The 16181-nt window shown below is 32.3% G+C and overlaps 1 protein-coding gene across 27 annotated transcripts in view; it reads right to left on the bottom strand.

The window, feature by feature from the left end:
* Positions 1-16181, bottom strand: part of ZBBX (zinc finger B-box domain containing) — a 114207-nt gene that overhangs the window by 11993 nt on the left and 86033 nt on the right. For 19 of the 27 annotated variants that reach the window (XM_078353890.1, XM_078353893.1, XM_035277737.3 and 16 more), the window contains 3 exons: positions 11947-12100; positions 8925-9041; positions 4604-4861 (listed from right to left, as the gene is read on the bottom strand). In XM_078353890.1, coding sequence (XP_078210016.1) covers positions 4604-4861; positions 8925-9041; positions 11947-12100 — 529 coding nt within the window. The remainder of the gene's footprint in view (positions 1-4603; positions 4862-8924; positions 9042-11946; positions 12101-16181) is intronic. The other 8 variants (XM_002759418.6, XM_078353894.1, XM_035277738.3 and 5 more) reach the window with 2 other exon arrangements.

Here is a 16181-nt window from a genome sequence, read left to right as displayed (position 1 = left end):
AATCTCCCATTCAAATATAAATGTAGCAGACATTCTCAAATATATATTTTTTAAAAACCCTCAGGTAATAAAACTACTATAAATTCTACCTGCAGGAAAAAATTATTTGACAATTAAACTGAACTAAACAAAAGTTCAGTGAAAAAAAAACTGTGATAAAGAGCTAACTAGCACCATGCTCAGGGTCAGAAGACAATGAAAAAATATCTACCACAAGCAGAAGAAAGGAAATTGTGACTCACTAAATACATCTAATGTTCCAATCGGCAATAAGACAAAAGACAGACATTATCAAGCATGCTATAATAAAACCTTCAAGAAATGAATCAAGATAAAAGGCTAAGGATTTGGAAGTCATAGGAAAAAATACTGGTACTAAACATTTAATCCATATTGATTTTCACTAAGAAAAATATAAAAGGAAAACTTGCAAAGTAAGAAAGTGTAACTCTAACAAGGAATGTATTCAATACTATCTAGATTAGCATGTGGTTTTAAAAAAAAACAAATGAGCCCTCGTTTTTAATTGTTACTAACTGAAACTAAAGCATATAGATATAAATGGCCTCCATTGCTGATTCTTTCTTTTTACCTTTTCTCTCAATTTTAAATTTACTTTTAATTTTTGTGGATGGAAAGTAGGTATATATAATTATGGGGTACAGAAGATATTTTGGGGCAGGCATGCAATGTGTGATAACTACATCATGAAAAATTGGGAATACATCTCCCAGGTATTACTCCTTTGTGTTCAAACAATCCAATCATATTATCTAGTTATTTTTAAATGTACAATTAAATTAAAATTGACTATAGTCTCTGGGTTGTTTTATCCAATACTACTAGGTCTCATTCATTCTTTCTATTTTTATACAGATTAACCATTCCCACCACTTCACCCAAACTCCCCACTACACTTCCCAGCCTCTGGTAACAATCCTTCTATTTTCTATCTCTGTGAGTTCAATTATTTTGAGTTTTAGATCCCACAAATAAGTGAGAACATGCAAAGTTCATCTTGCTGTGCCTGGCTTATTTCACTCAACAAAACAATGTCCAGTTCCATCCATGTTGTTATACATGACAGAATCTCATTCTTTTTTATGGCTAAATAGTACTTCATTGTATTTAGTACACTTTTTAGTGTACTAAAAAGTACCATATGGTCTTTGTTAATTTGTTAATGAATACCTAGGTTACATCCAAATCTTGGCTATTGTGAACAGTGCTGTAACAAACCTAAGAGGGCAGGTATCTCTTGTATATACTTATTTCTTTTTTCCTTTTTACAATTTTTGTGATTATATAGTAGGCGTATATATTTATGGGGTACATGAGCTGTTTTGATATAGACATGCAATGTGAAATAAGCATATCATGGAAAATGGAGTAGCCATCTCTTCAAGCATTTATCCTTTGAGTTATAAATAATTCAATAACACTCTTTATTTTAAAATGTACAATTAAAGTTATTATTGACTGTAGTATCACTGTTGTGCTAGCAAATGGTAGGCCTTATTTATTATTTCTCACTATTTTTTGGACTCATTAACCATCCCACCTCCAACCCACTACCTTTTCCAGCCTCCAGTAATTATCCTTCTATTCTCTATCTCAAAATACCACAAATAAGCAAGAACATGCTATATTTGTCTTTCTGTCCCTGGCTTATTTAACATAATGTAAAGATCTCCAGCTCCAACCAAGTTGCTACAAATGACTGGATCTCATTCTCTTTTATGGCTCAATGATACTCCATTGTGTATACATAGCACATTTCCTTTTTCATTCTTCTGTTGATGGACCCTTAGGTTGCTTCTGAATCTTAGCTATTGTAAACAGTACTGCAACAAACTTACAAGTGCAGATATCTCTTCAATATACTGACTTCCTTTCTTTTGGGTTTATACACAGAGGTAGGATAGCTGGTTTGTATTGTAGCTTCATTTTTAATTACCTCCAAACTGTTCTCCATAGTGGCTGAACTAACTAACATTCCCACCAACAGTGTACAAGGGTTCTCTTTTCTCCACATCCTTGCCAGCATGCTTTACTGCCTGTCTTTTGCATGAAAGTTTCATTTGTGGCTATGATAAATGAAATTAGTTTTTCATTTCTTTTTCAGATGTTTCACTGTTGGCATACAGTAATGTTAGTGATTTTCATATGTTGATTTTGTATCCTGCAACTTTACTGAATTTGTTTATCAGTTCTAATAGTATTTTGGTGGTCTTTAGATTTTCTAAATTTAACATCATATTATCCAAAATGAGGATTATCCTTACAAACAAGGATAATTTATTTCTTTCCAATGTGGATGCCTTTTACTTCTTTAGCTTTTCTAATTGCTCTAAGACATACAGTCCTATGTTGATTAACAGTGGTGAAAGCAGGCATCCTTTTCATGTTCCAGATTTAAGAGGACCAGCTTTTAGGTTTTCCCCATTCAGTTCAGTACTAGCTGTGGGTGTGTCATAGACAGCTTTTATTATGTTAAGGCCTTCGACTCCCAGTTTTTTGAAGATTTTTATCATGAAGGAATGTTAACTTTATCAAATGCTTTTTCAGCATCAATTGAAATGATTATATAGTTATTGTCCTTCATTCTGTTGATATGATGTATCACATTGATTGATTTACATATGTTGAATCATCCTCGCATCGATGGGATAAATCCCACTTGATCATGATAAATGATCTTTTTTTTTTTTTTCTGAGACAGATTCTCGCTCTGTCACCCAGGCTGGAGTGCAATGGTACAATCTCAGTTCACTGAAACCTCTGCCTCCCGGGATCAAGCGATTCTCCTGCCTCAGCATCCCAAGTAGCTGGGATTACAAGCATGTGTCACCATGCCCAGCTAATTTTTTATTTATACTAGAGACAGGATTTCACCATGTTGCCCAGACTGGTCTTGAAATTCTGACCTCAGGTGATCCACCTGGCTTGGCACCCAAAGTGCTGAAATTACAGGCATGAGCTGCCATGAGTGGCCTTTAGTTCTTCAAGATACAGGTTTTATTTATTTGAAGTTTTCTGTTTTTCTTTTGTTGTTGTTATTTTTGTTTTTAATGTAGGTGCTTATTCCCACAACTCTCTTCTTATTGCTTTCACTGTATCCTATAGGTTTTGGTATATAGTGTCTCCATTATCATTTGTTTCAAGAAATTTTCAATTTCCTTCTTAATTTCTGCATTGATACACTGGTCACTCAGGAGCATATAGTTTAATTTACATGTGTTTTCCAAAATTTCTCTTGTTACTGATTTATAGTTTTATTTCTGTGTGGTCAGAGAAAAGTCTTGATATTATTTCCAATTTTTTGATGTTTAATGACTTGTTTTGAACCCAACTTCATTTGGTCTCTCTTTGAAAATGATCCATGTGCTCAGGAAAAGAATGTGTATTCTGTAGCTCTTGGATGAAATGTTCTGTAAATATCTATTAGGTCCAGTGGTTCTACAGTGCAGATTAAGTCTGATGTTTCTTTGTTGATTTTCAGTCTTGGAGGTCTGTCCAATGCTGAAAGTTGTGTGTTGAAGTCTCCAGCTATTATTACATCAAGGTCTCTCTCTCTCTCTCTTTAGTCCTAATATTATTTGCTTTATATATCTGGTTACTCTAGTGTTGGTATATATATATATATATCACCATGATATCCTCCTGCTGAATTGACCCCTTTATCATTATATAATGACCTTCTTCTTACAGTTTTTGTCTTGAAACGTTGTTAGATTTTGTGGTGGGGTTTTATTTCTTTTTTTTTGTATTATTTTTATTTCTTTAATTTTTCAAAATTCTAAGGTCAATAAAGGAGGATACCACTAATAGGAAAAACAAGGGAAGAGCAAGTTTGGAATATATGTAACCAAAGAATTTTCTTGCCTGTCTCCTGGATCTGCAGCTGGCTTCTTTCAAACTGTGTGAATGACTTTATGGTGCAAATAAAACGATTAATTCCCCTGATGTTTTGCTACTGAGCCAGACCTTTGCATGTTCAAGAATATGGTCACTATATTGCTAGACTATGTCCACTGAAGTTGGAAATAAAATGCACAAGGATAATTTCTCATGGTATGATCTGCCAACTAGCAGCACTGACATCACCTGGGTACTTGTTAGATATGCAGAATGTCACCTTACCTGACTTAATTAAAAAATTTGCATTGTAACAAGATTCCCTGAAAGATCTGTATATACATTTAAGTTTGAAAACCACGCCTTTAAACATCTAAGGGCTCCATTTTCCAATGAGGATATTGAACAGTGACTTTCATATAGCTACAGAGATTAATCCTATAGTGGATTTGCAGAAAGGAGAAAAAAGATTTTTTTCTGTGCACATGAAATCCTTCATTTTAGAATCTAGCTGTGTATTATAGCCTAAGGGGCCATCCTTGGTGTGGCTGGGCATCTACACACTTTTAAACATATTCAGAGTGACATCAGGGGGTTTAAGGAAAACAGACACAATGGTTGATGATTAAAGAAGGAAAGGGAAAGCTTTATCATTTGCTTGCTCGTTTTGTTAGAGGAAGATATGAAGAATCAGGCTGAGGGCAGAGTTAATTAGTATTACCTAAAGTGAAAAATACAGCATTACCTGCAAGAGATCTCAGCACTTGTAATTCTTTTTCCAAACTGTCTAAGGTATATTGATCAGCAATATCATCTAAGAAAAGCTCATTCTGGTCAGTAATATCAATACGTTCAATTTCTGAAATTTCAGAAGCAGATCTAGATAAAGATTGAGAAGCTGCACTTGTGGATCGAGGACGCGAGGATGAAAGGCAGCTGGAGTTTTCTTTAACAGAGTTAGAAAGTGGAAACTTTGCTGTTGAAGGTCTCCGTGATTTCTTACCTAAAATTAAAAGTAAAAACTTTTAAAATCAAATTTTAAAAACTTGAATGAGTACTTAAAGATACAAAATGCCAGGCCCCTGCTCACAGAGAAGTTAAGTTCATGTAACAGTTTACGAAAAAATTAACTTTGACTATCACCCTTTCCAGCTAACCACATTTTATTAATCTCAAATTACTTTTCCAATGTCATATAGAATAATTCTGCAGTTTTTTTCCAAATTTTCCTACATTCAGAGAAAAATAAATTAATTTTAATATTCACAAATGAAAATATCTGTAAACTAAGTCCACTTCAAACGGAAACAACATACAATTTTATAATGTATTCCAAAGCCAAGCACCAAGACATGTGTCTTAAATTCCACACTATACTATGTAAGAAAAAAAAAAATTTAGAATAAACATTAAGTTTTACTTAATGATATGTAATATATTCTTACATTTAAAAATATGTCAAAAAAGAAACTAATTTACAAAATATATATGAATTTTTAGAAAAGCACAAGCTTTAAGAATTGAGATCACATCTCTGATTTTCCTAAGGATGAGCTCACTATCTTGTGGAAAGTTCCAGAAGCACCGATCTATGTCAGGTTATTACACTGTTCCACTAGGACAGTCACTACTTTGGTTTGATCTATTTTGAAAGTCAATTTAGTTGCTTTCTTCAACATGTTTGTTTCTTTCAAAGTAAGAAAAAAAAAACTCTTCAAATTTTACAATAACATAACATAACTCATTTACAATTTGGTATTTCTCACAAAATATTACTTAATAAGGCCAAGAGAATTTTCAAGGTACATATTTAAAAATTCTTAGGGCAGGTGAATGCTTCAATGTACTAAATCATTGTTCTGATTTAGATAAATATATTTATAGTAAACATAAGATAAATTTGCACTTCCTTACAACAAACTGGCTGTGTATAAAATCATTAGGTGAGTCAATGTGCAATTGTCATTATCGTTAAAATCCTGATTTGATGGAACCTATGCTATATAACATTATTCTCACTCTAGTGATTCAATGAGAGATATAAAATTCAAGTAAGTAACTACAGAAAGTCATGATGTATTAAACATTTAATGACCACTGAGTTTGTCTTTAACTTAAAAAAATCTACTTTGAATATGTCTAATACCCCAAGAAAACTCTAAATACATTATGTAATTATTTAAGCAATTAAAACTGACCAAGGTAAGTCTCAAAGGGTACCAACTTGAATTAAAATTTCAGAAATCAATTTTTAAAATAATTTTTCTTGAAATTAAATTATTAGTAAGTTAAAATAAAACTGATTTTTGTGTCTATTTGTGCTCAGAGAAAAATAACAGGTTAAAATATTCCTATGTATTAAGAATATATACATATCCCTGAGAATTATTTTGATGACTAAAAGTGACATGATATCCTCTTTTACCTATAATATGTAAATAATCATATTTATAGCAATCAAGAACCACACTTGCCATGTCTACATAAGGAAGCAAGAGTAGGGGTAGTAACAGTAGCTATATAAGTCATTGACTGTAACAATAATTCACAATATAAACCAAAAGTTCTACTCTATGTGGTAAACCACACTTTAGTATCTGTATTATGGTATATCTCGGTCAAGGTAAAATTTAAAGAAATTTAGAACTCTTACTTTCAGAAACAAACCAAAGGAAAATGCTATGAGTAAGAACTGGACTTCTGCCAATTCACAGAAATAAAGAAAAAATAATAATATAATGTAGATGCCCTTCAGAAAATCTGGAATAGTACAAACACCTATAAGAACATTTGATTGCCACAGTATTTAAAGGTAATTGATCCCAATTGAGAAAAAGTACACAAAGGACAGGTCGGTCTTATGCTCAACACACAGCAAAGAAACAGACCATCTTTCTTGCTCAAAGTGTAATTTAAAGTAACCAAAACACAGAAATAGAACAGGCCCCAATTTGGTTCTTGATTTTGTTTATTGTTCTTTTAAGTCAATATATCATTCTTTCTAATGTTTAATGTTGCTATTCAGTTTAAGATATAATACAACATTAAGACTGGCCCTAATTAAAAATGCTGCAATTGAGGGGATCATTCTACAATTTTAAAAAAATCCAAGTTTGTAGATTAAAAACATAAGTTACTTTTGGAGTAACAGAGTGGCCTGAGAACAGAAAGAAAGCAACGGTGGCTAAAGTGTAGGAGAAGATGCAGTTAGGAGAGATGGGTAGCCAACCGAGGTGTTGCTGTGAGATACATGGTAAGGCATACCTTTTTCTATTTTCTACAGGAATCTATGGAATGCTTTAGGCAATAGAATGGCATGATATAACATACGGTTTACATTTATGGAAAGTATGATTCACTCCCTAGAAACTATAAATGTCAATACTGTTAGGAGTATAAACAATTCACTCACTTATAAATAGTAGAATATAATGGAAATTAATTATAGCAACATGGTTTGGGGATAGGTAAAGTGAAAACTGGAGACAAATGAGAGATGACAGACAAATGGCTTGGGCTAATCTTGAAGAGTGAAAGTGAAAGTGGTTAGAGTTGAGCTCTGTTTTAGAGCTGAAATCAGCAGAATCTAAAGATAATTAGGATGCACTGAGTGAGAGGCAAGATGACTCCCAAATTTCAGACTTAATCAATGTTTGGATAGAGTTGCCATATACAGAAAGATGAAGATGGTGTGGGGAGGACTAAATTATGGCAGGGATGGAAAGAATGAATGAACTTGCTGCTAAACACATATAGCTACCATGTTTTTACATTCACGACTTTTAAAATTTTATGGAAACGGAAATTCCTTTATATATTGGCATCAGTGCAGAACACAAGATTTCTATAACTTGTGACAGAGCCAGAATATTTTTAGTTTATTTTAGGCCACTATCTCTGTTCATAAAGCCATTTCCTAACTTCTGTGGCTGGTAAACATTGTAACTGTTTAAAGACTCAACTGAATGTTACCTCGTTTCTAATATCTTGCCAATCTACACTTTTCAATAGCAAAGTCATTATTTTCTCATCCCTATTTCTTAAAAACTCTGCTTATATATCTAACTATTATAGTTAATACTACATATTACCATTAATTACCTATTGATGTCCAAAATTACTCATAGGCTTTTTCATAAAACTTTTATGTGGCATAATTTACATATTCACATATACTATATATATATATACTATATATATATATATAGTATATATATATATAAATTTATAGCACTTTTCTTAAAATATGGTATTTGGACTATCTATATTAGCATAACAGGAAGTTGTTGTTGAAAAGATAAATGCAATTTCCTAGGCATTACCTCAGCCTTAATTAATCAGAATCCCTAAAAGTTAGATCCAGAAATCTGCATTCCAAGAAATTTCCCTGGTGATCATGCCAACACTGACTTTTAAGAAACTTTACACTGGACTCTAAGCTCTTGAGCAATAGAGAATAAAAATTAAAATTAAAAAAATTTTTATATCTGACAGATTCTCAACATAAATGCATATGAAAAGGATCTAGCCAGAGAGTTTTAATCATAGATTTTAGGGCAAGAGAGACTTGTGTCTTAAATATAGAGACAAAACATATGCAATTAAATTTCTGCCCTGAAGATAGCCTTTAAACGATGGCAAATAGTCCACTTTCTCAAGGACATTTCACATATGGCTCTGTCTGATCATAATATACACCAAGTGAAAGAGTATGCAAAATCTGGCATAAACATACTGCTTCCCGAGTGAGTAATAAAACTGAGTATGTATTTTATAAGGATTGTTTAAAATATGCCATATCCTTAACTACATGTTGCAAATATTATTCTTGAATACATTGTTATGGAAAATATAAGACTATAATCCATGACTTCGTAAAAATGAGCACATTTGTTTTTGTGCTCGGGTTTTAGAAGAAAAGTCAAGGTCATTTAGTTAAAATGAATGAATTTAAATTATAGAACTTCAAAAACTAAATTTCAGGTGTCTACTAAACTGCTAAAAAAGCAAACTGCTAAAGGTAGTAAGCTGCCAACATGGCACTGCTGCCTTTGAGTCACTGTTACCCATCTTTGGCTGTTTTCTACTTGATGATGGATTCCGAGCACCCTGCAGAACACCGAAGACAACTGAATTATCAGCATGTTCACTTAAACTATGGTCTGGAATCCATTCTCTGTCTTCTGAAATTGAAAAATTATAATATAATATGAAGTTTAAAAAGAAAAAAATTAATTTTATTAGTTTTATATTTATGTCTTAATAGATAATATTTAACAGAATAAAGAATATTTATAACAATGATATATATTAGGAAATACAAAATCTTATTACAAAATAAAAATCTATAAATTATTTTAATTTAAAAATTTTTTAAAGTATATAACCATACAACATAAAGTATAATTGTTTCTACGTGAATAAACACATTTGAATACATAGGATGACTAAGAATATAGATGACACCAAGATCTAGCTTTCAAAATGGAAACCAGAAAATCAGGAAGAAAGAAAAAAATTGGAATATACATATAAAGTAAGGAGACTAAATCTGTAATCAAAAATTTCCCAGTAATAAGAAGTCCTGGGCCTAATTGCATCACTGGTGAGTTCTATCACACATTTGAAGAAATAACACCAGTCCTCAAACTTTTCCAAAAAGTTAAAGAGGAGGTACATCAACTCAATCTGTGAATCTAGACCTACACTGATACTAAAGCCAAATAAAGACACTACAATTAAAGAAAACAACAGAACAATATCATCTATAATCAGTGATGTAAAAACTTCAAAGTACTAGCAAACCACATTCTCCAGCATATTAAAAAGAATTATATGTCATAATCAAATAAAATTTATTTCTGAAACGTAAGGATGGTTCAGCATATGAAAATTCCTCAGTGTAATAAACCACATTTACAGAATGAAAGAAAATAAAAAACATGATCATCTCAATTTACACAGAAAAATCTTTTGACAAAATCCAACACACTATTATGATAAGAACTCCCAACAAACTACGAATAAAAGGAAAATGCCTCTACATAATAAAAGTATATTAATAAACCACAGCAAACATCAAGCTCAATGGTAAAAAACAGAACAATATCTAAAATCTAGAGCAAGGCAAGATGTCCGTTTTTGCTATTTCTATTCTATATAAGCAGCCAGAAGAGACAAGAAAAAGAAACAAAATACATTTGAATTACAAAAGAAGAAGTAAAATTATCTTTGTTCACAGATGATACAATCTTATATGTAGAAAACACTAAGGATTCCACACAAAAAATCTGTTAGAATAAATGGCATTAGTGAAGTAGCAGGATACAAATTCGATAGGCAAATACCAATTGTATTTCTATATACTAATAACGAACAGTCTGAAAAAGGAAACAATTCCATTTACAATAGCATCAAAAAGAAACAAATACTTAGAAATCAACATAACCAAGGAGGTGAAAGACTCGTGCAATGAAAACTATAAAACATTGCTGAAAGAAACTAATGAAGACATATATAAACAGAAATATATCTCATATTCATGAACTGGAAGAGTCAATAGTGCTAAGATGCCAATGTTACCCAAAGTGATCTACAGGTTCAATATAATCTCTATTAAAAGCTCAATTACATTTTTGGTAGAAATTTTTAAAAAAACGTTCTAAAATTTGCATGCAATCACAAGGGACCCTGAATAGCCAAAACAATATTGAAAGCAAGAGCAAAGCAGGAAGACTCATATTTTCTGATTTCAAAACTTATAACAAAGATACTGTAATTAAAACAGTGTGATATTGGTACAAAGACAAACATACAGACCAATGAAATGGGATAAACAACCCAGAAATAAATACTCATATATATGGTCAAATTATAATGATTTGAGAAAAAGTCTATATACTTATGGTATAAAACATAATTTGAAATATGCATATATTGTAGAATGGCTAAATCAAGTTAATTAACATATGTCTTATCTCACCAATCATTTATGTGTGTGTGTGCGTGTGTGTGTGTGTTTGTGTTTGTGTGGTGAGAACACTTAAAATCTCCTCTCTTGGCCAAATAATTTTTGACAACGCTACCTAGACCATTCAATGGGTAAAAGAATGGTCTTTTCAACAAATGATGCTGGAAAACTTGATATCCATATGCAAAATAATGAATCTGGACTTTTAATACCATGTACAAAAATAAACTCAAAAGTGATCAAAGACCTAAATGTAAAACCTAAAACTACAAATACCTTAGAAGAAAGTACACGGCCATGACTTTGGCTTTGGAAATGAATTCTAAAAATGACACTGAAGGCACAGGAAACAGTAACCACAAAAATAGACAAATTGGACTTCATAAAACTTGAAAAAATTGGATCAGCAACAGAGTAAAAAGGCAGTCCACAGAATGGGAGTAAATAATTGCAAATAATATATCTTATGAAGAAGTAGTATCCAGAATATAATAAGGAACTTCTACAACTCAATGACAAAAAAAAACAAATAAACCAATTAAAATATGAGCTAAGGAATTGAATAGACATTTCTCCGAAGAGTATATACAAGTGACATAAGCACATAAAAATGCTCAACATTATTAATAATTATGAAAATATAAGCTACAATAATATACCACCTCAGAACCATGAGGATAACTATTGTCCTTCCCTTTAAAAAAAGAAAAAAACAAGTATTGTCAAGAATGTGTAATAATCGGAACTTTTGTGCCCTATTGACAGTAATGCAAAGCGCCAAGTAGATGCTGGCACCATACTTGTTATATGCAGAACTCTGAGTCAAATAAACCTCTTTTATTTATAAATTATCTATCCTTGGTTATTCCTTTACAGCAACACTAAAAGGTCTAAAACAACCACACTGCTAAATTCTAAAAATAATCTTTCCTAGTTTCATTATAAGTCATATTTTCTCACATTCTGACAGCAATCTTAAATGTAAATATATGGCAACTCATACAAGGTTAATAATTTTTGAATGGCAAGAAGAAAATTATTTTATCCATTGAACAGAATTGCCCAGTGTTTCCTAAGATCAGGACAGACTGTTTTAGAAAAATGAGTTAGCAATTTACCTGCAAGTGGAATCCTAGTACTGGAATAGTCGCATTCTAAACGTTGAGAAGGAAGTAAGTTGAGTCGTTCATTTGTATCAAAAATAAAGAATCTCTCAAGTCCTTGATAATGCGTTGTTATAGGCTTACTTTTACAGGCTATTTCTTGTAACAACTAAGAAAAAAATATTCAACAGTATTGTTTATTTTCTACCTCATTAATACAAAAAAGCATATTCATTTATCAGATACCTACTATATACTTGGCACAAATTCTTCCTTTATCAATTTTAGTTTCTAACAGTGGAGACAAATAATAATATAACATTTATATATAGTAAGTTCTAACTACAATTATAGTAATTCTCTGAAAGTTGATATTAATCCGAGGAGGACAGAAGTTCATGAAATAATTTTTCTTCTTTTTCTTCCTGTAGTTTCATTCCTCAATCCTGTTGCACATAAATTATACTCGAATATAGACCTACTTTCACGTGCTGTGACTTTTAGTGTCTTTGTCTGTATATAAAATAATTTCAAAGTTGAAAGTAAAATACCAATGGGAAATATCTGACCTGACAATGGTCATAGAAAAATATCTTAGTTAACAAAATATTCATCATGAGGCAAATATACAAGCAGGAAACTGAGGTGAGAGGAAGATAACTAATTTATAAAGTTTATATAGCTAGAAACTAGCAGACCTAGGCTTTGAATATAGGTCTGCCTGATTTGAAACCTAGACTTATCCTGCCACTTTATTAATTCTATTAATTCATTGTACATGTTCTTATTCTAGGATTGACTACAACTGGGATTTTTAAAAATGTGAATCCAGTAGAAACAGATTAGGAATTCATAAGTAAGAGCTCTAGATGAGGTTATAGTATAATCAGAGCAGCTATCAGTTTTTAACAATTCCCTAATGAATGTAATTAATGTCCAGATCTGGTCTGTTCCAAGAAATCAATGTAAAGCAAATTGCTTTAATTATATATAAACTTATAAAGCATATAAATGAGAGCGTATTAAAGAACAAAGCTAGTGACCAATAAAGCATGTCATTCAAAGACAAATATATGTCCAAAATTTCCAGCACATATTCCCTCCCAGACACTGATAAACAATAACAGAGTATTTCCACTCTAGTGAAGCTTATACTTGAATTATGCAATTGCAAATTTGGAAGAGTTTTTGAATGTCTTGGTTTATAGATAAAAATCCTAAAATAGTTTTGTTTTGTCTACTTTTCGCACAAATTTACAAAGTTAACTATTGACAGTTTTAGAGCCAGAACAAAGGACCCCCGATTGGTCCCTTGTTTTCCTAACTACTGCCCTACACATTAGCACTAAATTCCATAGGAAGTTCCACCTTATACAGAAATCAATTTCTGAAAACTACAGTACAAAATGAACAATTTTATATTCTATTTGGATGGAGCACAATAGATTTCTAAGTAGTTTCTTCTGATATAATGGCTTTTGCTAGGACAGAAAAAGAGTAAAAGTAGGTTCAGGTATAGTTCTTAGGAATGAAAAGAAAGTAGATTCAACCATTGTATTCAAAAGCAGGAACTGAGTCTGCAACCTGTGAACTACCAATTCCGATGGCCACTTTACAAAGTTCTATTTTATAGCTCCCCTCCACCTGCTTTCACCTTTTGTTTTGCAACTCTTCAAATACTCTTGCTACCCAGAACTAAATTCTTTACAGAGATTAGCCATCTTCTGTAATAAGACGCTGGGGGAGAATCTTTGACACTCAGCTTAAGTCCTATCTTGCCAGTGTGGACAGTTTCTGTTCAACTATTTACGCTTTTTTATTCCTCAGATATAATAACCTAGGAATGGATTAAAATATTCTTCATGTATAAAAGGGGCAATCCTTGAGTTAGAAACCCATTAGTTTCTTTTAAAATCCTGTGACACTCTTCCTGAAAAAACTTCAAATCTCTCAATCCAGTATCCCCTATGAGGAAACAGCAGGCTTACATACCACTTTTTTATTACTGTCCAGGACTACACTTAATCTCACCTAATTGAAAAAAATAATAACCATGTAAGCCAGTGACAACAGTCACTGGCCTTAGTTTATGTCAGCAGGTTGGAGCTGCTGAGAACTTTATGAATCTTATGCACTTAAATACTCATTCAGATTGTTTCCTGAACAAGCTCTATCGGGACATATTTTATACTGAGCTATATTTTATACTAAGCAAATTGATAGTCTTAAATTGAATAAACAAGAATGTATCCCAGCCACATACACATTCCTTTTTTTTTAAGTTCAGAGCTACATGTACAAGTCTGTTACATAGGTAAATTTGTGTCATGGAGATTTCTTGTACAGATTATTTCATCACCCAGGTATTAAGCCTAGTACCCACTATTTATTTTTTCTAATCCTCTCTCTCTTCCCACTCACCACCTTCTGATGAGCTCCAGAGTATGCTGTTCCCCTCTCTATGTCACAAACCTTCCTTTTAATAAAAATCTAAATTTAGTGACCCTTGTTATATTAATTGAATAGGATAGTATGTATTACCACATAAAAGAAGAAACCCTGCTATAAATTATTGGTGCTATTTAAGTCACAGCTATCTTGATAAACTCTTATCAGTTCATAGTAGACCAGGAAGTCGGATGGGGTACAAATCATCAGACTATCTACCTAAACGAAAAGTTCCCTGAGAAAATGGATTGGATGAATCCATTGGATAAATCTTCAGGCAAGGCCTGAGGGTAATATATGTTACCTTATCCTCTCCTACTCAATTGAAGAGAATGGCAGGAAAAAGTTTTCCCAGTGAATTCCTTTGAGTTTATTATTGCTGTATTATTTTTGGGTCAGATTCATAGTTCATTAATTTTTACTTTTTTCTTGCATTTGGGATTATACATTTCCCAGTAAGTAGTATTTGAATTTTATCCTATACATTATTTATCTGTGATGGTTTTGCTTACATTCAATTCTAAATATTTCTACCTTCTATTCTGAGTTTTTCTTTAACCTAGACATATTTGAATTGTATTTAATTTTGTTAGCATTTTGCTATCAATTTTAAATTTATTATATTATGGTTGGAAAACAGTATATAATATGATTTCTTTACCACTTTTTGAAAACTCCTTTGTGGACTTATTTTTGTAATGCACTGTAATATGTATTTTGTAAAAGTTCCATGGGTTCTTGTAAAAAACACACATTCTTTAATTATTGACTATGTGATTCAAAAATATGTTCTTTAAGCTTATTTGTATTGATCAAATCTTCTCTACCTTTATTAATAGAAAATCTTATTGGGTTGATGGATCTGTCAATAATACCATGTAGGTTTGTCCATTTTTGCTACAGTATATCTGAGGCTATATTGGTAGGTACATACAAATTCAGATTTGGTTTTAATCTTCCTATTAAATAATTGATTTTACTGACTATATAATGGCACCCTTTGTCCTGAAGATGGTTTATTACCTTAAAGTTTTATCTTTTTAAATTAGTGCTTGCTTTATGCTGAAATGCTTCCCCCTACCCTATGTTTTAAGTAGGTTTCTAGTAAAATAACCACACACACACACAGAGTCCACATTTATTCTAATTACTTATATGATTGGATTTACTCCTGTCAGCTTTACTCTTTCTGCCTGCTGACAAGAACTGTGAAGCATCTGAGATTTTACCCTACTTTCAAGCCTGTTATAGTTTCATGTATGCTGGAAGAAGACACAAGACTCCTTGGTCATAGTCAAAGGACTTTATCACTCTCAACAATAGCAGTTGCCAGAGAGTATCATCATTTGTACCAATTCCCAGAACCCAATTTTCACAGGACATCATGAAGAAAGCCATATAACATCTGCACATACACTGAGCTGTGTTACAGGAGAGAAATCCTGACCTTAGGAAATCCAGTGCTTTAACACTGGGCAGTAAGCCTGCCTGACCTTTGCCATAGAGGAAAACATTTTTTTTTTTTTTGGGAGGAAGGGAGGAAGGCAGGAAGGGAGGGAAGGAGGAAGGGAGGGAGGAAGGAAGAGATGAAGGAAGGAAGGATGGGAGGAAGGGGGGAGGGAAGGAGGGAGGGAGGGAAGGGAAGGAAGGAAATCAAGCAATGAGAGAGACATTGTCGACCTGGATCTAGAGGTTTACAAGTTGATTTCTTTTTTATTTTTATTTTTTATTTTTTTTGAGAGAAGGAAACTAAAAAATGAGTAAAGGAGAGGGAGAAAGAGGAAGAATGAAGAACGGAAATA

The sequence above is a fragment of the Callithrix jacchus genome, chromosome 17, assembly GCF_049354715.1.
Source record: "Callithrix jacchus isolate 240 chromosome 17, calJac240_pri, whole genome shotgun sequence".
Lineage (NCBI taxonomy): Eukaryota > Metazoa > Chordata > Mammalia > Primates > Cebidae > Callithrix > Callithrix jacchus.
The sequence above is the reverse complement of the archived record's forward strand: the minus strand, read 5'-3'. Positions and strand labels throughout refer to the sequence as shown.